Consider the following 16,090-nt stretch of genomic DNA (forward strand, 5'->3'; position numbering starts at 1 on the left):
GAACAATTTTTCTCCACCTTTTTTATAGCAGCCTTTCAAGTATTTGAAGACTGCTATCATGTCCCCCCCTTAACCTCATCTTTTCCAAACTATAGCCCAGTTCTCCAATTTGTCAAGATCCATTTTAATTTTAGCTCTATGCTCCAAAGTGTTTGCAACCCCCCATCCCGGCTTTGTGTCATCTACAAATTTGATCAGTATGCCCTCTATTCCTACTTCCAGGTCATTAATAAAGATGTTGAACAACTGCAAACATAGAGTAACTATTAATGAATGAAGTCAGACTGGAAGGAGGTCTCGAGTGGGGGTCCACAGGGGATCTGGGGCTAGTGTTATTTAATCAAGTATGCATCCACTTAATGGCAGTCTACTGAGCCTGCATTTCTCCAGCTTACTTACAGAATGTCATGTGCGACTGTGTCAAAAGCCTTGCTAAAGTCCAGGTATATTATGTCCATCGCATTCCCCCTATCCACCAAACCAGTTACCTTGTCAAAGTGGCCCCAGCCACTTGAAAATTCCCCCATTGTAATGCTTCTGGAGCGCGGCAACTTTGGATCTTACTCTTGAAAAGCCAACTAGCTCTGCAGGTCCTTCTCCTCAGCTCTCTCCTTCGCCCTTGGGCAGACCTGTACAACCAGCACACAGACCTCCCCCCCACCAGCCAATGATGTGCATATCTGCCACCTGCTGGTCACCCACCACTGCAGCCTCCTCTTTCCCCTATGCTGAGGGGGCAGGAGGAGGAGGAACTGGACCCACCTTCCCATTACTCCTGCCTTCCCCACCAGGCCAACACAACCTGCATGTGAGGAGGGGCATGCTGCAGCTACTTTTGTCCCTGCAATGGAGGAGGTGGGGAATCATTGCTACCCGATGTCCCACTTGAGGGAGGGGTGGAGCAACAGTCACCTGGCCATTCCCTTTTCAGAGCTTCCTACATACCTTCCCCTTCTTCTCCCCAGGAATCTCAGGGAGAAGGAAGGGGCCCACTTGCCCCTCAGCTGCTGCATCTAACTCTTACCACTTTACATCCTTCCTGCCCATCTTCCCCATGGTCCCATCTCTGCTGCCCACCTGATTTCCCCGCCCTTCCTGAATACTCAAAACCAATAGATCCAGGAGGGAAAGGGTTAAGGTGACTGGAGCACGCTCCCCTCCTCCTGTAGGATAATGGGGCCCCTTCCTTTTCCCTGGAGTAGGTTTCTTGACGTCAAGCCCATGAATATTGTACGAAGCTTCAGGACTGTAAGTGCAGCGAATCCTCCTCGGGCAGAGAAAGCCAGGGCTCTGTGCTGGGGGTGGAAGCCATTGCTGCAGCTTTGGGGAAGGAAGGAGATCGCTCGCAGAGAAGAGGCTTTGGGCTGCCTGCGTGTGGCACAAGGGATTGCTGCAAAGAGAGAAGCTTCACGCTGTGCTCTCCAGAGGTGCCTCTGGGGCATGTGACATCCACACAAGGCACCGGAGCGGGAGGAGAGGAAGCCTGCTTCGAAGCACTCATCCCCATCCCTAAAAGAAGAGCTCAGCTCAGCCCCTTAGCCAGCATGTCTGCAAAGGAGAGGCAAAAAGGCAAAGTGACCAAGGACAGCGTCACTCTATTGCCCTGCTTTTATTTTGTGGAGGTGAGTGAAGAACCTGAGCTTGTGTCCCTTCAGCTTTAGCATGATGCAGATCGTTAGAGGCATTTTAGGAACAACTTTGTTCTCTGACAGCATGCTTCTTTCACTGGGGTCTGCTCTGGTTAGTGCCTGCCTCACTGCCTAGGTGAATATATAGAGAATAGCTGTACACGCTGAGTGAGAGAATGTTCTGTTTGTGTCTTATGCATGTGAGAGTATGGCACTGTGTCTCATTCCTCTGTGAGCGTGTGTTGTTATGTCAGCATGTGTCTGTGTTCTGGGTCTGATTTGTATGTAGCTGTGGATTTCAGTAGGGGTAAAATTAAGCTTTGCCTGTAATATATTTGCATGGAGTTCACGTCTGGGTCTGAAATTGGGTCTACATCATCTGAGCTGTAATCCATGGTGGGGCGGGGGAAGGGATGTTCTTTACATCTCGAGAAAGAGGGAGTTCATTTTGATAATGTTTCAGAATCATTTCATGTAAAATATGTAGGTGATGCTTTGCATAATAAAATCAGTACCAGAAATCCATCAGTATTCTGAAGAGCTGGTTTGAGATTAAACTCTTCCTTGCAGAATACAGGCTGCTTTTATGGGAATTATTTCCGAGAGAGTCATTTTGCAAATGGACTGGCAGCTAAATGAAACCATGTCACAGACATAGGATCATCTCAACAGGAAGACATGTTTCAGAGAGGAGGTTATATGCAAACACATATTGCATGTATTATGTCCATGAAAGAAAAGTCATGTTGTAGAAGGAATGTTAAAAAAATGAATATGGTTTAAAGTTGTTAAATAATCAGTATTGTGTTTTTATCAGGTCCCAGTAACGTGCCTGGACTGTAAGAGAGAGATAGGTAACAACACACGCTTTGTATCTTGAAAAAGTGAAAGAGTTTCTCAGTAGATTTTGTATGGAAAGATTGAAACATGTCATGGCTGCTCTGTTGATGCCAGGTGAAGTTACACTTCCACAGGCACTCACTGCTCCAGAACTGGTGTATTGCTTAGAGGATTTTAGCCTCTTTTGACAGCACTCCATTCACTAGTAAGTAAGTACAAGAGCAAACATGGTTTCAGCTTCAGGAAATGAGTTTGTCATTTCTGTGTTTGTTAACCGAATAGTAAGTGAGCACAGCTTGCTTCTGATGACTCCACTTACAGTAGGGCAGTTACTGAGTCACTCGGCCTATGTGCCTTAGTTTCCCCATCTGTAACACAAGGATGGTGGCACTGGCCTCATGGAGGTGTGCTGAAGATAATGCACGAAAAGAACTTTGAAGGTTAAAAACAGGAGGTCTATGTAAGAGCTCAACATAATTTTTAGCCTGAACGGCAATATTAAAAATCTTGCTTAAATATCCTGGGAGATAGGAGGATACAGTGTGAGAGGGGCTTGTAAGTGGTGGCAGGCTGTCTCTCTTCCACCTAAATTCCCTACTAGTTGCCTGGGACAAGGGAGATGAAGCATATTAAAAATAATATTGGGTGGGATACTTTTCAGAGAATGTTAGATACTAAAGTAACAGACCTGTCTTATTATTGTGGATTAGGCCCACTTGGTGAAATGTACCCATTGATGGAAGGCTCCTTCTGGGCCACATAATTCCTGTGGTATTCTTGTCAGAGAAAAGAGGTCATGGGTAGAGAAGCCACACAGGTGGGGGCCTCTCTATCCTCCTTACACTGGAGCAGAGGGCTCTATGCTATCTGAGGCCATCCCATCACTGAGAAGGGCTTCGGGGGCAGACAAGGGAAGGAGCCACTTCTATACTGATGCATATCTAGTAACCAGAGCCCCCCTCACACATGCACACAGGGGGAGTAGCAGCCACGCTATGGTTTGCCCCCACATTGTGGTGGGATGATTTTTTTCGAAAGTAGCACATAGCCCAAGAACAGTGGTCACACTTAAAATCAGTTTTGCCTGGGATAACATTACCTCAAGATTTAGTATAGACTCAAGGAGCTCAGTCTATTTAGCTTAACAAAGAGAAGGCTAAGAGGTGACTTGATCACAGTCTATAAATACCAACACGGAGAATACACATTTGATAATGGGCTCTTCAGACTAGCAGATGAAGGTATAACACAATCCAATGGCTGGAAGTTGAAGCCAGAGACAAATTCAGAGTGGAAATAAATTGTACATTTTTAATGGTGAGAGTAATTAACCATTAGAACAATTTACCAATTATTCATCACTGGCAATTTTAAAATCAGGATTGGATATTTTTCTAAAAGATCTGCTTTAGGCATTATTTTGTGGAAGTTCCTTGGCCTGTGTTATACAAGACATCAGAGTAGATATTCACAATGGTCTCTTCTGGCCTTGGAATCTATTTGCAGTATTCCTTAGAAACTCCCTGTACTTTGTATAGTGAATACTGCAAACCACACTAAAGAGGCTGCAGCTCTTATGACTAAGTCACTGGACTGGAACTCAGGAGTTAAGGGTCCAGTTCCCAGGTCTACTGCACACTCTTTGTAAGACTTTGGGTAAGTCACTTAATCTCTTGAATCTGTTTCCCAGCTGCGAAGTGGGGATACCCCTTCTTCCAACCTTTGTCTGTCTTGTCTATTTAGGCTGCAATTCTCTGGGGCAAGATGTGTTTTTCATTATGTGTATATACAGCACCTAGCACAATGGGGCTCTGATCTCAGTTGGGGCCTCTAGTGTAGGCACTACTATAATACAAATAATAATCTATCCACTGACCTAGAGAAAACGGCTACTGCTGATAGTTATCCAAGACAACAGACAAGTTTTTAAGTATGACCATTGTGCTTGGGTTTTATGTAGGATTAGAAAATTTCACCCACTGTGCACAGACACTTTGGGAAATGCTGTCAGGTGACAAACTGCATTAATGCAGAATGTCACATGTCCTTAATAGTTAGGATTTCTTTGTTGTAGTTGTTTTTAAACTCATTATTAAATTCCATTTTCTATTGATTCACCTCCATTGGGCCAAAGCAGGACTCTCTCCCCTTCTTATGCACATTCCATTGGTGTCAGTGGGAATTACATATGTTTATAGAGAAGAGAGGAGACCCCACACTACTTTGCTTGTTTGTAGCAAAGGACAAGGCAAATAGATTTTGTATGTATTTCTGTGCACCAGCCTCATCAGTGGTGGGTCACAGGAATATGCCCAGCTTGGGGAATGAGTTTAATAGTCATTATAGAAAAGCAAGGGAATCTTGCATGCTATATTATTGCTGTTTCAGAGGCAGAGTGGAGAGGTTTTTAGCATATCCATGTTGTTATGCAGAAATTGGCTTTCTGTGTACCAGATGAAGTGGGTTTCAGCCCTCATCTGTTGTAAGGAAAGTTGTCAGGATACAGACTCTTACAAGTAGAGAGGGGAACTAAAAATGAAAGCCTTGGGATTCCAGGACAAGCTGTGAGGATCCTTCCACCTTGCCCATGTCTAGCACCTGGGAGCACTGAGGACGTTCACATCTAGATTTGAATTTTATGGTTGGCCCCAGTCCGTATACTGTTCAAAACCAAAGCTCCCAAGTCTGAACAGATACAATATTTAGGGAAATTTGGATCCAAATCCAGAGATTCAAACTTTGCAACTGGGGCCCAACTCCAGTTCCCCTAAAGGTTTATCGATGAAGCTATTGTCCTCCTCTTCTATTTCTCTCCTTTTCTCCTGCAGCCATGACAGGTATATTTGATGAGACAGTAGGACAAATTCTGCTTTCAGTTACACTTGTGTAAATCAAGAGTAAATCCAGTAGACTTAATTTACAGCTGTGAAAAAGTGGACTGAGTCCAGGGTATCCAGAGTTCAAATTAGAAAATTGTTATGGTTGTCTCCCCTCCCCCTCCAACTCTTCTTCTGTTCAGTTTCTAGTGGTAAGACATATAGTTATGATTTACCCACATATGCCCAACTCTAATCTGACCCCTGAGAATGTGCTCCTGGAACTTTATAGTACAGGATAATACTGATATTAATGAAACAACCACCTGACAGCCCCTGCGGTGGCATTAGCAGAAGTAGGAAAATGGCTTAAACATTTTTGAATTGTGATTGGTTAAAGCAGAACGTGAGACTCATATAGATGTGTTTAAATCAGGAATAGCTCTATTGAAGTCAATAAAGTTACCAGTGTAAGGGACAAGAGAGGCAGACCCTGTGAGGTTAACTGGCATTAGTACACAATGTGGATGTTTTTTGCATACCATAGACTACATCATCATCCAAATAAGTGTAAACATGAATATAGGAGACCATATTTAAGTAAACCAGCCACCTCTGAAATGTACACAATTTGGGATTTTCCAAATTTATTTAATAGCAAAAATGTTTTAAAGGTTTTAATTCAGTAGGTGAATGATGAAAAATGGGCTTTTTCAATCTCTCCCCTCTATACATCTGGCCTTTTTGTATATTTCCTTCCCATTCCATTCTGCCCTACCCTCAAGTCAGGCTTCCCCTCCCACAGCCTGTTCTTATTTGCAAGTGCCAATCCACTGCTCCTTGTGGCTAAGCAACAATTAGTTTCATTTTGTATTTTGAGAAAAAGACATGAGGAGCTGCTTTCTCACCTGTGCAATTAAATAATGAAATGTCAATCAGAAAATGCTGGAGGATCAGGGCCGTAGGGAGAAGGCAGATCTATCACTAATAATATCAGCAAAATAATGGGAAACTGTAGACAGGTATTATTTCCCACACTGGAGGAAAGGAAAGGGCCTAGAAAAGTATCCAGGGAACAGGAGAAAATGGAAAACCAAAATCACACAATATAGAAGGGTCCATAATACATAAGCTGGGAAAGAAAAGAGGCCTTATGGTCACTGATGTAACCTAAACATGCATGGCACTTTACAGAGCAAATTAAAACAAACAAACAGATTTTCTGCCTTCCAAGGGATTTATTCTGCAAACTCTCACTATGGGGAGCAGTACTTACTATCCTGAAGTCAAGTACTACTCAGAGGAATGAGCACTATTATGTCCAGTAGTATCTGTTTGCAGAATTGAGCCCTAAAATGAGACAAAAACAGGCAGAGACTACAATTAAGGGAGGGGATGAGGAAGTGATAGAGAGAAGAAGAGGACAATGAATCCAATCCTACAGACGCTTACTACTAGGCATAGTATTTACTACCATGTTGCCAACAAGACTATTCATGTTAGTAACCGATACTCGTGATTATACTCGTGATTATAAGGATTTGTAACATTGGACCAAATATGATTATATAGTAACTTAGCAAGGTAGGCTGCATTTTTGTTGATAGTTCCAATCTAAAAAAAAATTGTGGGCCTGATTCTGATCTCATATACAGCAGTGTCAATCAATAGTAACTCAAGAAAACACAGTGAAGTTACATTCAACATAAAAACAATGTGAGATCAGATCAGGCCCTATCTAGCTTAATTTATTAGAGCTACAGGGCCACAGTGTCCTCTCACTTACACCAATTTTACATTAGTGGCTTCAGTGGAGTTATTCCTGATTTACAGAGATATAGATATATGGAGAAGTAGGCCCATGGGTTAGAAGCTGTAGAAGTGAGGAGAAGGAAATCTACAGACATACAGAAAAGAATTAGCGCAGCAGGCATGGTGGATGTGGCCTAGGCTGAAAGACTAGGGAAGCAGAAAACCTACAAAAAAAATTAATGAAACTTTATTAAACACAGCATAAAACATTTTTGCAGTTTTCACTATTCGTGAAATAGAACCTCGATGGATTAGTATGTATCTCATAAAAATGTTTAAAAGGTATTTAAACATTATTTTAAAATGACCCTATTATAATGACAGTAAGAGTCTTACACTTTGCAGAAGCACATATCACATGATATGATCTGGAGATGTGCATCACTACTCACCTGAAGTGCATATTAATCAGTGCACTTCCACACAAATTGGTCTGTGTTATTTTTTAATTATGTTTGTACATTTCACAGTTGTATAGAATATATGGATAATCTGAGCCTCTTTTAAAAAAACTAAGGGAGAGAGGACTACTCATGGAAGCTCAATTTGCATCTGTTTAAATAGAAGGATATGTCCATAGTGAAAGATCTACCAGCATCAGGAAAATATTAGGAATTGAAACATTGGGCTAGTCTACACTGGCAATAGCGCTTTAACGTGGCTTGTGTAGTCGCGGCAGAGGGCTGGGAGAGAGCTCTCCCAGTGCTCTAAAAAACCCACCTCCACAAGGGGCGTAGCTACCAATGCTGCGAGCGCAGCTCCAAGTGCTGGTGCACTGTCTATACTGGCATGTTACAGCACTGAAACTTGATGTGCTCAGGGGGGTGTTTTTTCACACCCCTGAGCAAGAAAGTTGCAGTGCTGTAAAGTGCCAGACAAGCCCATTGTCTGTGACCATTCCTAGAAAGAGATCTGCCTTTTGCTTTGTTGATCTTCCCTCGTTAGCATATTCAGAGTACATCCTCAGTACATTCAAGGACAATAGCCAGAAGGGTTAGTGCCTCACATTTTAAATATGAATCTGGAAAACTTCCAGGGTTATATATCTCCTGTTCCCCAGAGGATGAGGATGTCTGCAGATGTAGCATGGATAAATACATTTATTCATAGTGACAGGAATACTCTCTGTTTCAAGGAAAAATCTGTGGGTGATTTTTCTTCACTCATTAACCAAACATCGAAAAATATCTGGGGTGAAATCCTGGAGCCTGGGAGTTTTACCATAGACTTATATGAAGACAGGATTTTACCCCTGGCCTTTTGTCTGCAGGGTTAGCATGTAAAAACACAGAAGGCCTAATTTTCTCTCACTTACATATGTATAAATATAGAGTAACCCCACTGAAGTCAATGGAGTTACACCAATGTATAATGGGTATAAGGGATCAGAGAATCAAGCACAGTAGATGAAATCCTGGCCCCGCTGAATTCAATGGGGTTAAGATTTCACCCATTTTCAGGTATGTTGAAATACAGAAGGCTAGCTCCTGAACAACTGTAAGTCAGCAAAGCTCCGTAGACTTAAATGCCAGCTGAAGAATTGGCCTATAAACTTTGTGAAAGCCAGTGGTTGGAGGTACCTTAGAAAACACAAGAGATCTATTATATTATTGTAGCCGTCAGTTCTGTAAAGTGGTGGGTTTCCTCGGCTCCAGTTGAAATAAATGTGTGTCGAGGATGTTCGGTGTATCTCAGGACCAGACACTTAGTTCCCATTCATTTCTAACTTATACTGACAAGGGTAGATTCGAAATGTCAGATGTGGATGCACATCACCAAATATCTCAAAAATTCCACTTCTCAGTCATTTCTGGAGTTTTTAGGTATGTAGACATGCATGACACACATCTGCATTAAAATTATACACTTAGGACTCTGCAAGCTTTTTGGAGGCTTGACTTCCAGGATATGCATTGCCTATGGGAATTTAGAATGGGAGTTTTACCTGTATAAGGAATAGGGTGACCAGATCACCCAAGTCAAATATCGGGACGCGGGGGGAGGGTAGGGTTACCATATTTCCACAAACAAAAAAGAGGACACTGGGGGGGGGGAAGCCCGCCCTAGCCCCGCCCCGCCCCATCCACTCCCTCCCACTTCCCACCCCCTGACTGCTCCCCTCAGAACCCCAACCCCCCCTGCTTCTTGTCCCCTGACTGCCCCCTGCTGAGAACCCCCTACCCTAACTGCCCGCCCCCCAGGACCCTACCTGTCCCCTGACTGCCCTGACCCTTATCCACTCGCATGGGTGGCAGGGTTGTAGAAATTTTGGTGGTGCCCAGAACCCCCCACCCACCTGCCTAAGGCTCTGGGAGGGGGGTTGGGTGGGGGGAGGAGGTCTGGGGTGCAGGTCCTGGGCTGGGGATTAGGGTGCAGGAGGGGTGCAGGTTCTGGGATAGAGTTTGGGTGCTGGGTGCAGGCTCTGGGCTGGGGCAGGGGGTGGGTGTGCAGGAGGGGGTGAGGGGTGCAGGCTCTGGGATGGAGTTTGGGGGTGAGAGGCGGTGCAAAGGGGGGGATGCAGGCTTTGGGAGGAAGTTTGAGGGCAGGAGGGGGGGGTGGGAAGGGGAGGGGGATTGGGAGGGGGTTTGGGGATAGGAGGGGATGCAGGGGTGAGGGCTGTGGGTCTGGGGATGAGGGGTTCATGATGCAGGAGGGGGCTCAGGGATGGAGCAGAGGATTAGGGTGTGTGGGGATGAGGGCTGGGGCTGGGGGGTTTGGGGTGTTGGAGAGGCTCAGGGCTAGGGTGGAAGGGCAGGGTAAGGGCAGCCTGTCTTCCCATTAGTGGTTGGGGGCACTAGGACCCGGGGGCAGCAGACAGCAGTTGCTGCTGGCTCTGGCAGTACAGGCAGACAAGGGAGAGGCAGACAGGGAGGGGGGACCCACGGAGGGGGGGATGCGCAGAAGCGGGATGGCAGGTGGAGGCTGGGGACCCATCCAACACTCCCCCGCTCCCTGACTGCCCTCCCCCCCCCGGACTCCTCTTACCATTCTGGCTCCACGTGTTTGCAAAACACACTGCCCGGTGGGTCGGTTTGTGTGTTACACAGGACTACAGAGAGAGGGAGGGGGGAGCAGGGGAGGGCTCTGGCTGCTGGAGGCCAATGGGAGTGGGTCAATCGGCCTAGCCGCCCAATCAGCAGCCACACTCTGCATGGAAGGGAGGGAGGAAGGCAAGGGAGAAAACCTCCCCGGACATTTTAACCTTGTTACCAATTCCTCCCGGACGGCTATTTAGAGACGCAAAAGCCGGACATGTCCGGGGAAATACGGACGGATGGTAACCCTAGGGGAGGGGGGGAGGGTGACATGGGGGGGGCGTGGCGGGGGGCGGGGCCAAAAAAACCCCACCTTCCTCCGCAAGTGCTGGAGGGAGGCCCAGGAGACTCAGGGGAAGCGCGGGGCCGGGGTGAGTAAGAGTCCGGCCTGGCCCCGAGCAGGCAGGACTCAGTTGGGTGGTAGGGAGAGGAGGGGGGCGGCCCGCGGTGCCAGGCGGCGGCTGTTCTCCCCCCGGGGCAGCGGGACTCGGGAGCAGCCGCTGCTGCAGCTCCCACTGCCGCAGGGGGGGGAAGCGGCCATGGCGCTCCGCGGCTGCGGCTCTGGTGCCCCCGAACTCCCCGAGCCTGGGCCTGCTGCGGGGACCCAGCAGCGCACACGCTGCGCCCAGCCCCTGGCCAGCCGCGTCTGGGCTGCTGCCCAGCTGGTGCTATCGCGCGGCTGCTCCCGAGTCCCGCTGCCCGGGGGGGAGAACAGCCGCCACCTGGCACCGCGGGCCGCCCCCCTCCTCTCCCTACCACCCAACTGAGTCCTGCCTACTCGGGGCCAGGCCGGACTCTTACTCACCTCGGCCCCCCGCTTCCCCTGAGTCTCCTGGGCCTCCCTCCAGCGCTTGCGGAGGGAGGAGGAATGGTGAGCCCGGGGAAGAGGCGGGGATTCAGGGAGGGAGCCAATCGGGGGAGGAGGGGGCGGAGTCGGGGCGGGGGGGGGGGTGCGAGCACTTCCGGGCTCCAGGCTCCGGCGCATTTCCTTGTTTGTCCAGTGTCCCGACCGCACGTCGGTCGGGACGCGGGACAAACAAGGAAATATCGGGACAGTCCCGATAAAATCGGGACGTCTGGTCACCCTAATAAGGAATTATAGGATGAGCTCCTCAATTTCAGGGAAAGGGCAATTGCTGTACGCTAATTAAAGGGTTCAGAAAGAGTCAGAGACTACACCAATGTTTGTTGGAAGCACAATGGAGGACTTTCCTCCCTAAATTTAAATGCAGTGAAAAAGCATCTTTAACCTTAAAAATTAAAATAAAATAAAATAAAATAAAAAAATTAAAAAGCAACCTGAAACACTGATGAGCTGCACACAATCATTTTGATGATTTGATCCCATGAAGGGGAATTTCCACTTTACAATAAAGATCATGTGTCCAGCCCTTTACCTTGTGAAGATAGCAGCATCACTTTACTATTCCTAAGCTAACCATGTGAGCAACTGTGAGGGGTGAAATGGACAAGCACCTGGGCCATGCAGTAGCAGGAGGCTGGGAAGGGGCATCCTAATGACTCTCTCTCCTCACACACATACCTTTTTATGTGAAAGGTGTCAGCTCAATCTGGTTGTACCTGAAAGAAGCTCTAAGCCCCACTGAAATCTTTTGGCTGGCCCTGAAGTGTGGTCATGGTGCACAGGTGTCAGTTTTGTTTGGGGGCATTATGTTCAAGACCTGGCCAAAGCATGCTAAGGAGAGCTCTGCTTATTAATACTTCTAACACATTCAGAGGTAGGGTGACCAGATGTCCCGATTTTACAGGGACAGTCCCGATTTTGGGGTCTTTTCCTTATATAGGCTCCTATTACCCCCCCACCCCCGTCCCGATTTTTCACTTGCTGTCTGGTCTCCCTATTCGGAGGCCAGGACAGAGGTGTCTGCTGCTCAGTCAGGCAGCTGCCACCAAGAGTTGAGCCTGCTCTGGCAACTGCTACCCATTTATCATTGCTTATGCATCGCTTCCTGCACCACTAGAAGTGCATGGTGGATACACTTGTATACCTGCGTCCCACACCACCATCCTGCCAGCCTCTCCAGCACCTCATCAGAAGGAGAGGAGGTGGGAATAGTGTGCCCTGAGCACATTTGCAGTGTTGCTCTTGGGGCCCACCCCAATGACCCTCCTAAGCTGTGGAGCAGACAACAAAAACTATATAATTGTGTGCCATCTCTTTAAAGAGAGTTCCCCCTTAGAAACACATGATTTAAAAGTATCACTCACTTCCAGAAAAGGGGATCATGTTCTTTTAACTCTAGCCCAGATTTCCACATTGAAATCCCAAGGCTAAAGTGGCAGATCCCATGACTCACTCCCTTCCTGTGCTCAGCACCAGTCCCTATGCCTCTCGAGGTCCTCGTTCAGCAAAGCACTTATGCATGTGCTTAGCCTTAATCCCTCTTCAGCATAGATGTCTCACTGAAGTCAATGGAATTTAAGCACAGATATTGCTAAATCTGGGCTTTAGTAAAGAGTCTGCAGCAGAGCCCAAAGATCTGAAGTGCAGCACAAAAGTGCAGTATTTGGGTAAATCTGAAAAAAAAAATGATTCTGAAATACCTGCACATGGAGATGGAGAAAGAGGCAGAGTGCAGCACTGAAGTTGCCTCACCTCACTGTTGCAGCAGGAACAGGTGAGGAGGAGACCAAAAGCTGATAATACTCCTGTCCTTCTGCTACGTACCATGTGTTTAGAATAGCTGGCAATAAACACACATGGAAAAATAGTATAGGAACACTTGTTTTCATCTTTAATTGACTATATTTTAAAAGTATGATCCTGCTCCCATAAAGAGCCAATCTTGCAATAACACTGGTCTACAATTTTTGAGAAGTCGTCTGCTTCAGAGATAAAATGTGCTATTTATTGTGTATTTTGATGTGCTGAATTCAAATATGACAATTAAAACAACTGATTGGCTACTGTTTCTAAGATATTGAAGTTTTTACATTTTATGTCGATGTATATTGTGTAGATAGTAGAGTTTTAATCATAAATTGTAAACCTAGGTCTTTTCATGTGTTTATGGTTGCTTTACATGATAATATTTCACCTGTCCTGTTTATGTAACACTTTAAAAATCAGCAAAAGGGTTATATAAATAAAATTTATTATGAAACAAAAGGCAAAAAACTATTATGTACATAGTTTAGTCCTATTCAGTGTCTACTTGGCGCTTCTTGGCTTGTCTCTTGTATTCATTAAATGGAGCATCTCTTGTCACTGTCCAGCAATAGTCTGCAAGCATTGATGGGCTCCATTTGCCCTGATAGCGTTTTTCCATTGTTGCAATGTCCTGGTGAAATCGCTCGCCGTGCTCATCACTCACTGCTCCGCAGTTCGGTGGAAAAAAATCTAGATGAGAGTGCAAAAAAAGTATCTTTAGTGACATGTTGCAACCAAGGCTTTTGTATGCCTTGAGGAGGTTTTCCACCAACAACCTGTAGTTGTCTGCCTTGTTGTTTCCGAGAAAATTTATTGCCACTAACTGAAAGGCTTTCCATGCCGTCTTTTCCTTGCCACGCAGTGCATGGTCAAATGCATCATCTCGAAGAAGTTCACGAATCTGAGGACCAACAAAGACACCTTCCTTTATCTTAGCTTGACTTAACCTTGGAAATTTTCCACGGAGGTACTTGAAAGCTGCTTGTGTTTTGTCAATGGCCTTGACAAAGTTCTTCATCAGACCCAGCTTGATGTGTAAGGGTGGTAACAAAATCTTCCTTGATTCAACAAGTGGTGGATGCTGAACACTTTTCCTCCCAGGCTCCAATGACTGTCGGAGTGGCCAATCTTTCTTGATGTAGTGGGAATCTCTTGCACGACTATCCCATTCGCAGAGAAAACAGCAGTACTTTGTGTATCCAGTCTGCAGACCAAGCAAGAGAGCAACAACCTTCAAATCGTCACAAAGCTGCCACTGATGTTTGTCATAGTTTATGCACCTCAAAAGTTGTTTCATGTTGTCATAGGTTTCCTTCATATGGACTGCATGACCAATTGGAATTGATGGCAAAACATTGCCATTATGCAGTAAAACAGCTTTAAGACTCGTCTTCGATGAATCGATGAACAGTCTCCACTCATCTGGATCGTGAACGATGTTGAGGGCTGCCATCACACCATCGATGTTGTTGCAGGCTACAAGATCACCTTCCATGAAGAAGAATGGGACAAGATCCTTTTGACGGTCACGGAACATGGAAACCCTAACATCACCTGCCAGGAGATTCCACTGCTGTAGTCTGGAGCCCAACAGCTCTGCCTTACTCTTGGGTAGTTCCAAATCCCTGACAAGGACATTCAGTTCACCTTGTGTTATGAGGTGTGGTTCAGAGGAGGAGGATGGGAGAAAATGTGGGTCCTGCGACATTGATGGTTCAGGACCAGAAGTTTCATCCTCTTCCTCTTCCTCGTCTGACTCAAGTGAGAATGATTCTGGTGCATCAGGAACCGGCAGTCCTTCTCCGTGGGGTACTGGGCGTATAGCTGATGGAATGTTTGGATAATGCACAGTCCACTTTTTCTTCTTTGACACACCTTTCCCAACTGGAGGCACCATGCAGAAGTAACAATTGTTGGTATGATCTGTTGGCTCTCTCCAAATCATTGGCAATGCAAAAGGCATAGATTTCCTTTTCCTGTTCAACCACTGGCAAAGATTTGTTGCACAAGTGTTGCAGCATATGTGTGGGGCCCACCTCTTGTCCTGATCTCCAATTTTGCAGCCAAAATAAAGGTGATAGGCTTTCTTAACCATAGTGGTTATACTGCGCTTTTGTGATGCAAAAGTCACTTCACCACAAACATAGCAGAAGTTATCTGCACTGTTCAGACAAGTACGAGGCATCTCTGCTCACTTTGGCTAAACAGAAATGGGTCCCTTTGCAAAATCAAACACTGACAAATAAGAGAGCATGACACTGTATGATTTCTAGAGCTGATATAGGGCAATTTGTTCAGCAGAGTGATGTAAGCTTCGTTATGATTGCATCATCCATGACTTCTAGGAATAACATGATGCAATTCATATCATGTATGACGCAATACCAGCTTCAGATTACATCATTCATTGTCTTGCCTAAAAAGCAAGTACTGTCCAAACCCAGTCATAGATTTATTCATAGATCCAGTTAAAGATGTATTTTAGTCATTTCTGGTTTAAATTGAGATCCCTTCCCTTTATAACTCACTTATCCTCCGCCATTCCCAAGTCAAGGGTCGTATATACTGACCCAATAGCATATCTTGAAAACTAGAGCCAATCAACAATTTTAAGCATCATTTTCGTTCTCAGTGACCCAGAATTAGTAAAGTTTGACTACATTTATTTCAGAAGCATTTCGGCTGTAGAGCAGTGTAATATCCAGATGGGTGGACTCCTGAGCCCTTATGAAACAATGTTGCATGGTCAGTAATAAAATTTCCACTGGTTTTAAATGGGAGTAGAATCAAGACTTATTGGTAATTTGTGGCAGCTGCAGCTCTTACATCAGTCAGAGGTCGTGTGTTCCCCCTACTCCTTCCCCCCCCCCCAACCCCCGCGAGGGCATTCTCAGTTTGGGAGGAGATATCCCTGTGTATGATTTAAAATGACAGCTTATAATCAAAGCTGTCATTTTAAATGTATTCTGAGGAACGGATACTGCTCTCACTGTGTGAGTTCAGAATCAGGCCCCGTATCTGCAAGCAAGCACTCATGCATACATGTATTAAAGAGAGTTGTTACATTGTATTCACAGGGTAATTTAAAAAGTATACAACATATCTGCCTTCACCATGTGTCATTAACAATGGGCATAAAAAAATAACTAACAAATAAAACCCCACAAATTTTGAGACACCAAATGTAAATACTGTACTAGAATCAACACACATACAGTCTGCAATGTTTTTATTTACCTCCTTTTTAAAAAAATGAATTTATGTTCATCTCAGGTTGTGTAATGTTTT

At 45.6% G+C, this 16,090-nt stretch overlaps 1 protein-coding gene across 3 annotated transcripts in view; it reads left to right on the plus strand.

The window, feature by feature from the left end:
- Positions 1–730: 730 nt before the first annotated feature.
- The window catches only part of PLPPR4 (phospholipid phosphatase related 4), a 47,566-nt gene continuing 32,206 nt past the window's right edge, over positions 731–16,090 (plus strand). Inside the window, exons 1-2 of one of the 3 annotated variants that reach the window (XM_065555612.1) lie at positions 731–1,622; positions 2,446–2,482. Coding sequence is in view for 2 of the 3 variants with exons in the window: in XM_065555610.1 (XP_065411682.1) it covers positions 1,545–1,622 (78 nt within the window). In the remaining variant the exon portion in view is untranslated. The remainder of the gene's footprint in view (positions 1,623–2,445; positions 2,483–16,090) is intronic. The other 2 variants (XM_065555610.1, XM_065555611.1) reach the window with 2 other exon arrangements.

Source organism: Chrysemys picta, chromosome 8 (assembly GCF_011386835.1).
Source record: "Chrysemys picta bellii isolate R12L10 chromosome 8, ASM1138683v2, whole genome shotgun sequence".
Taxonomy (NCBI): Eukaryota; Metazoa; Chordata; order Testudines; family Emydidae; genus Chrysemys; species Chrysemys picta.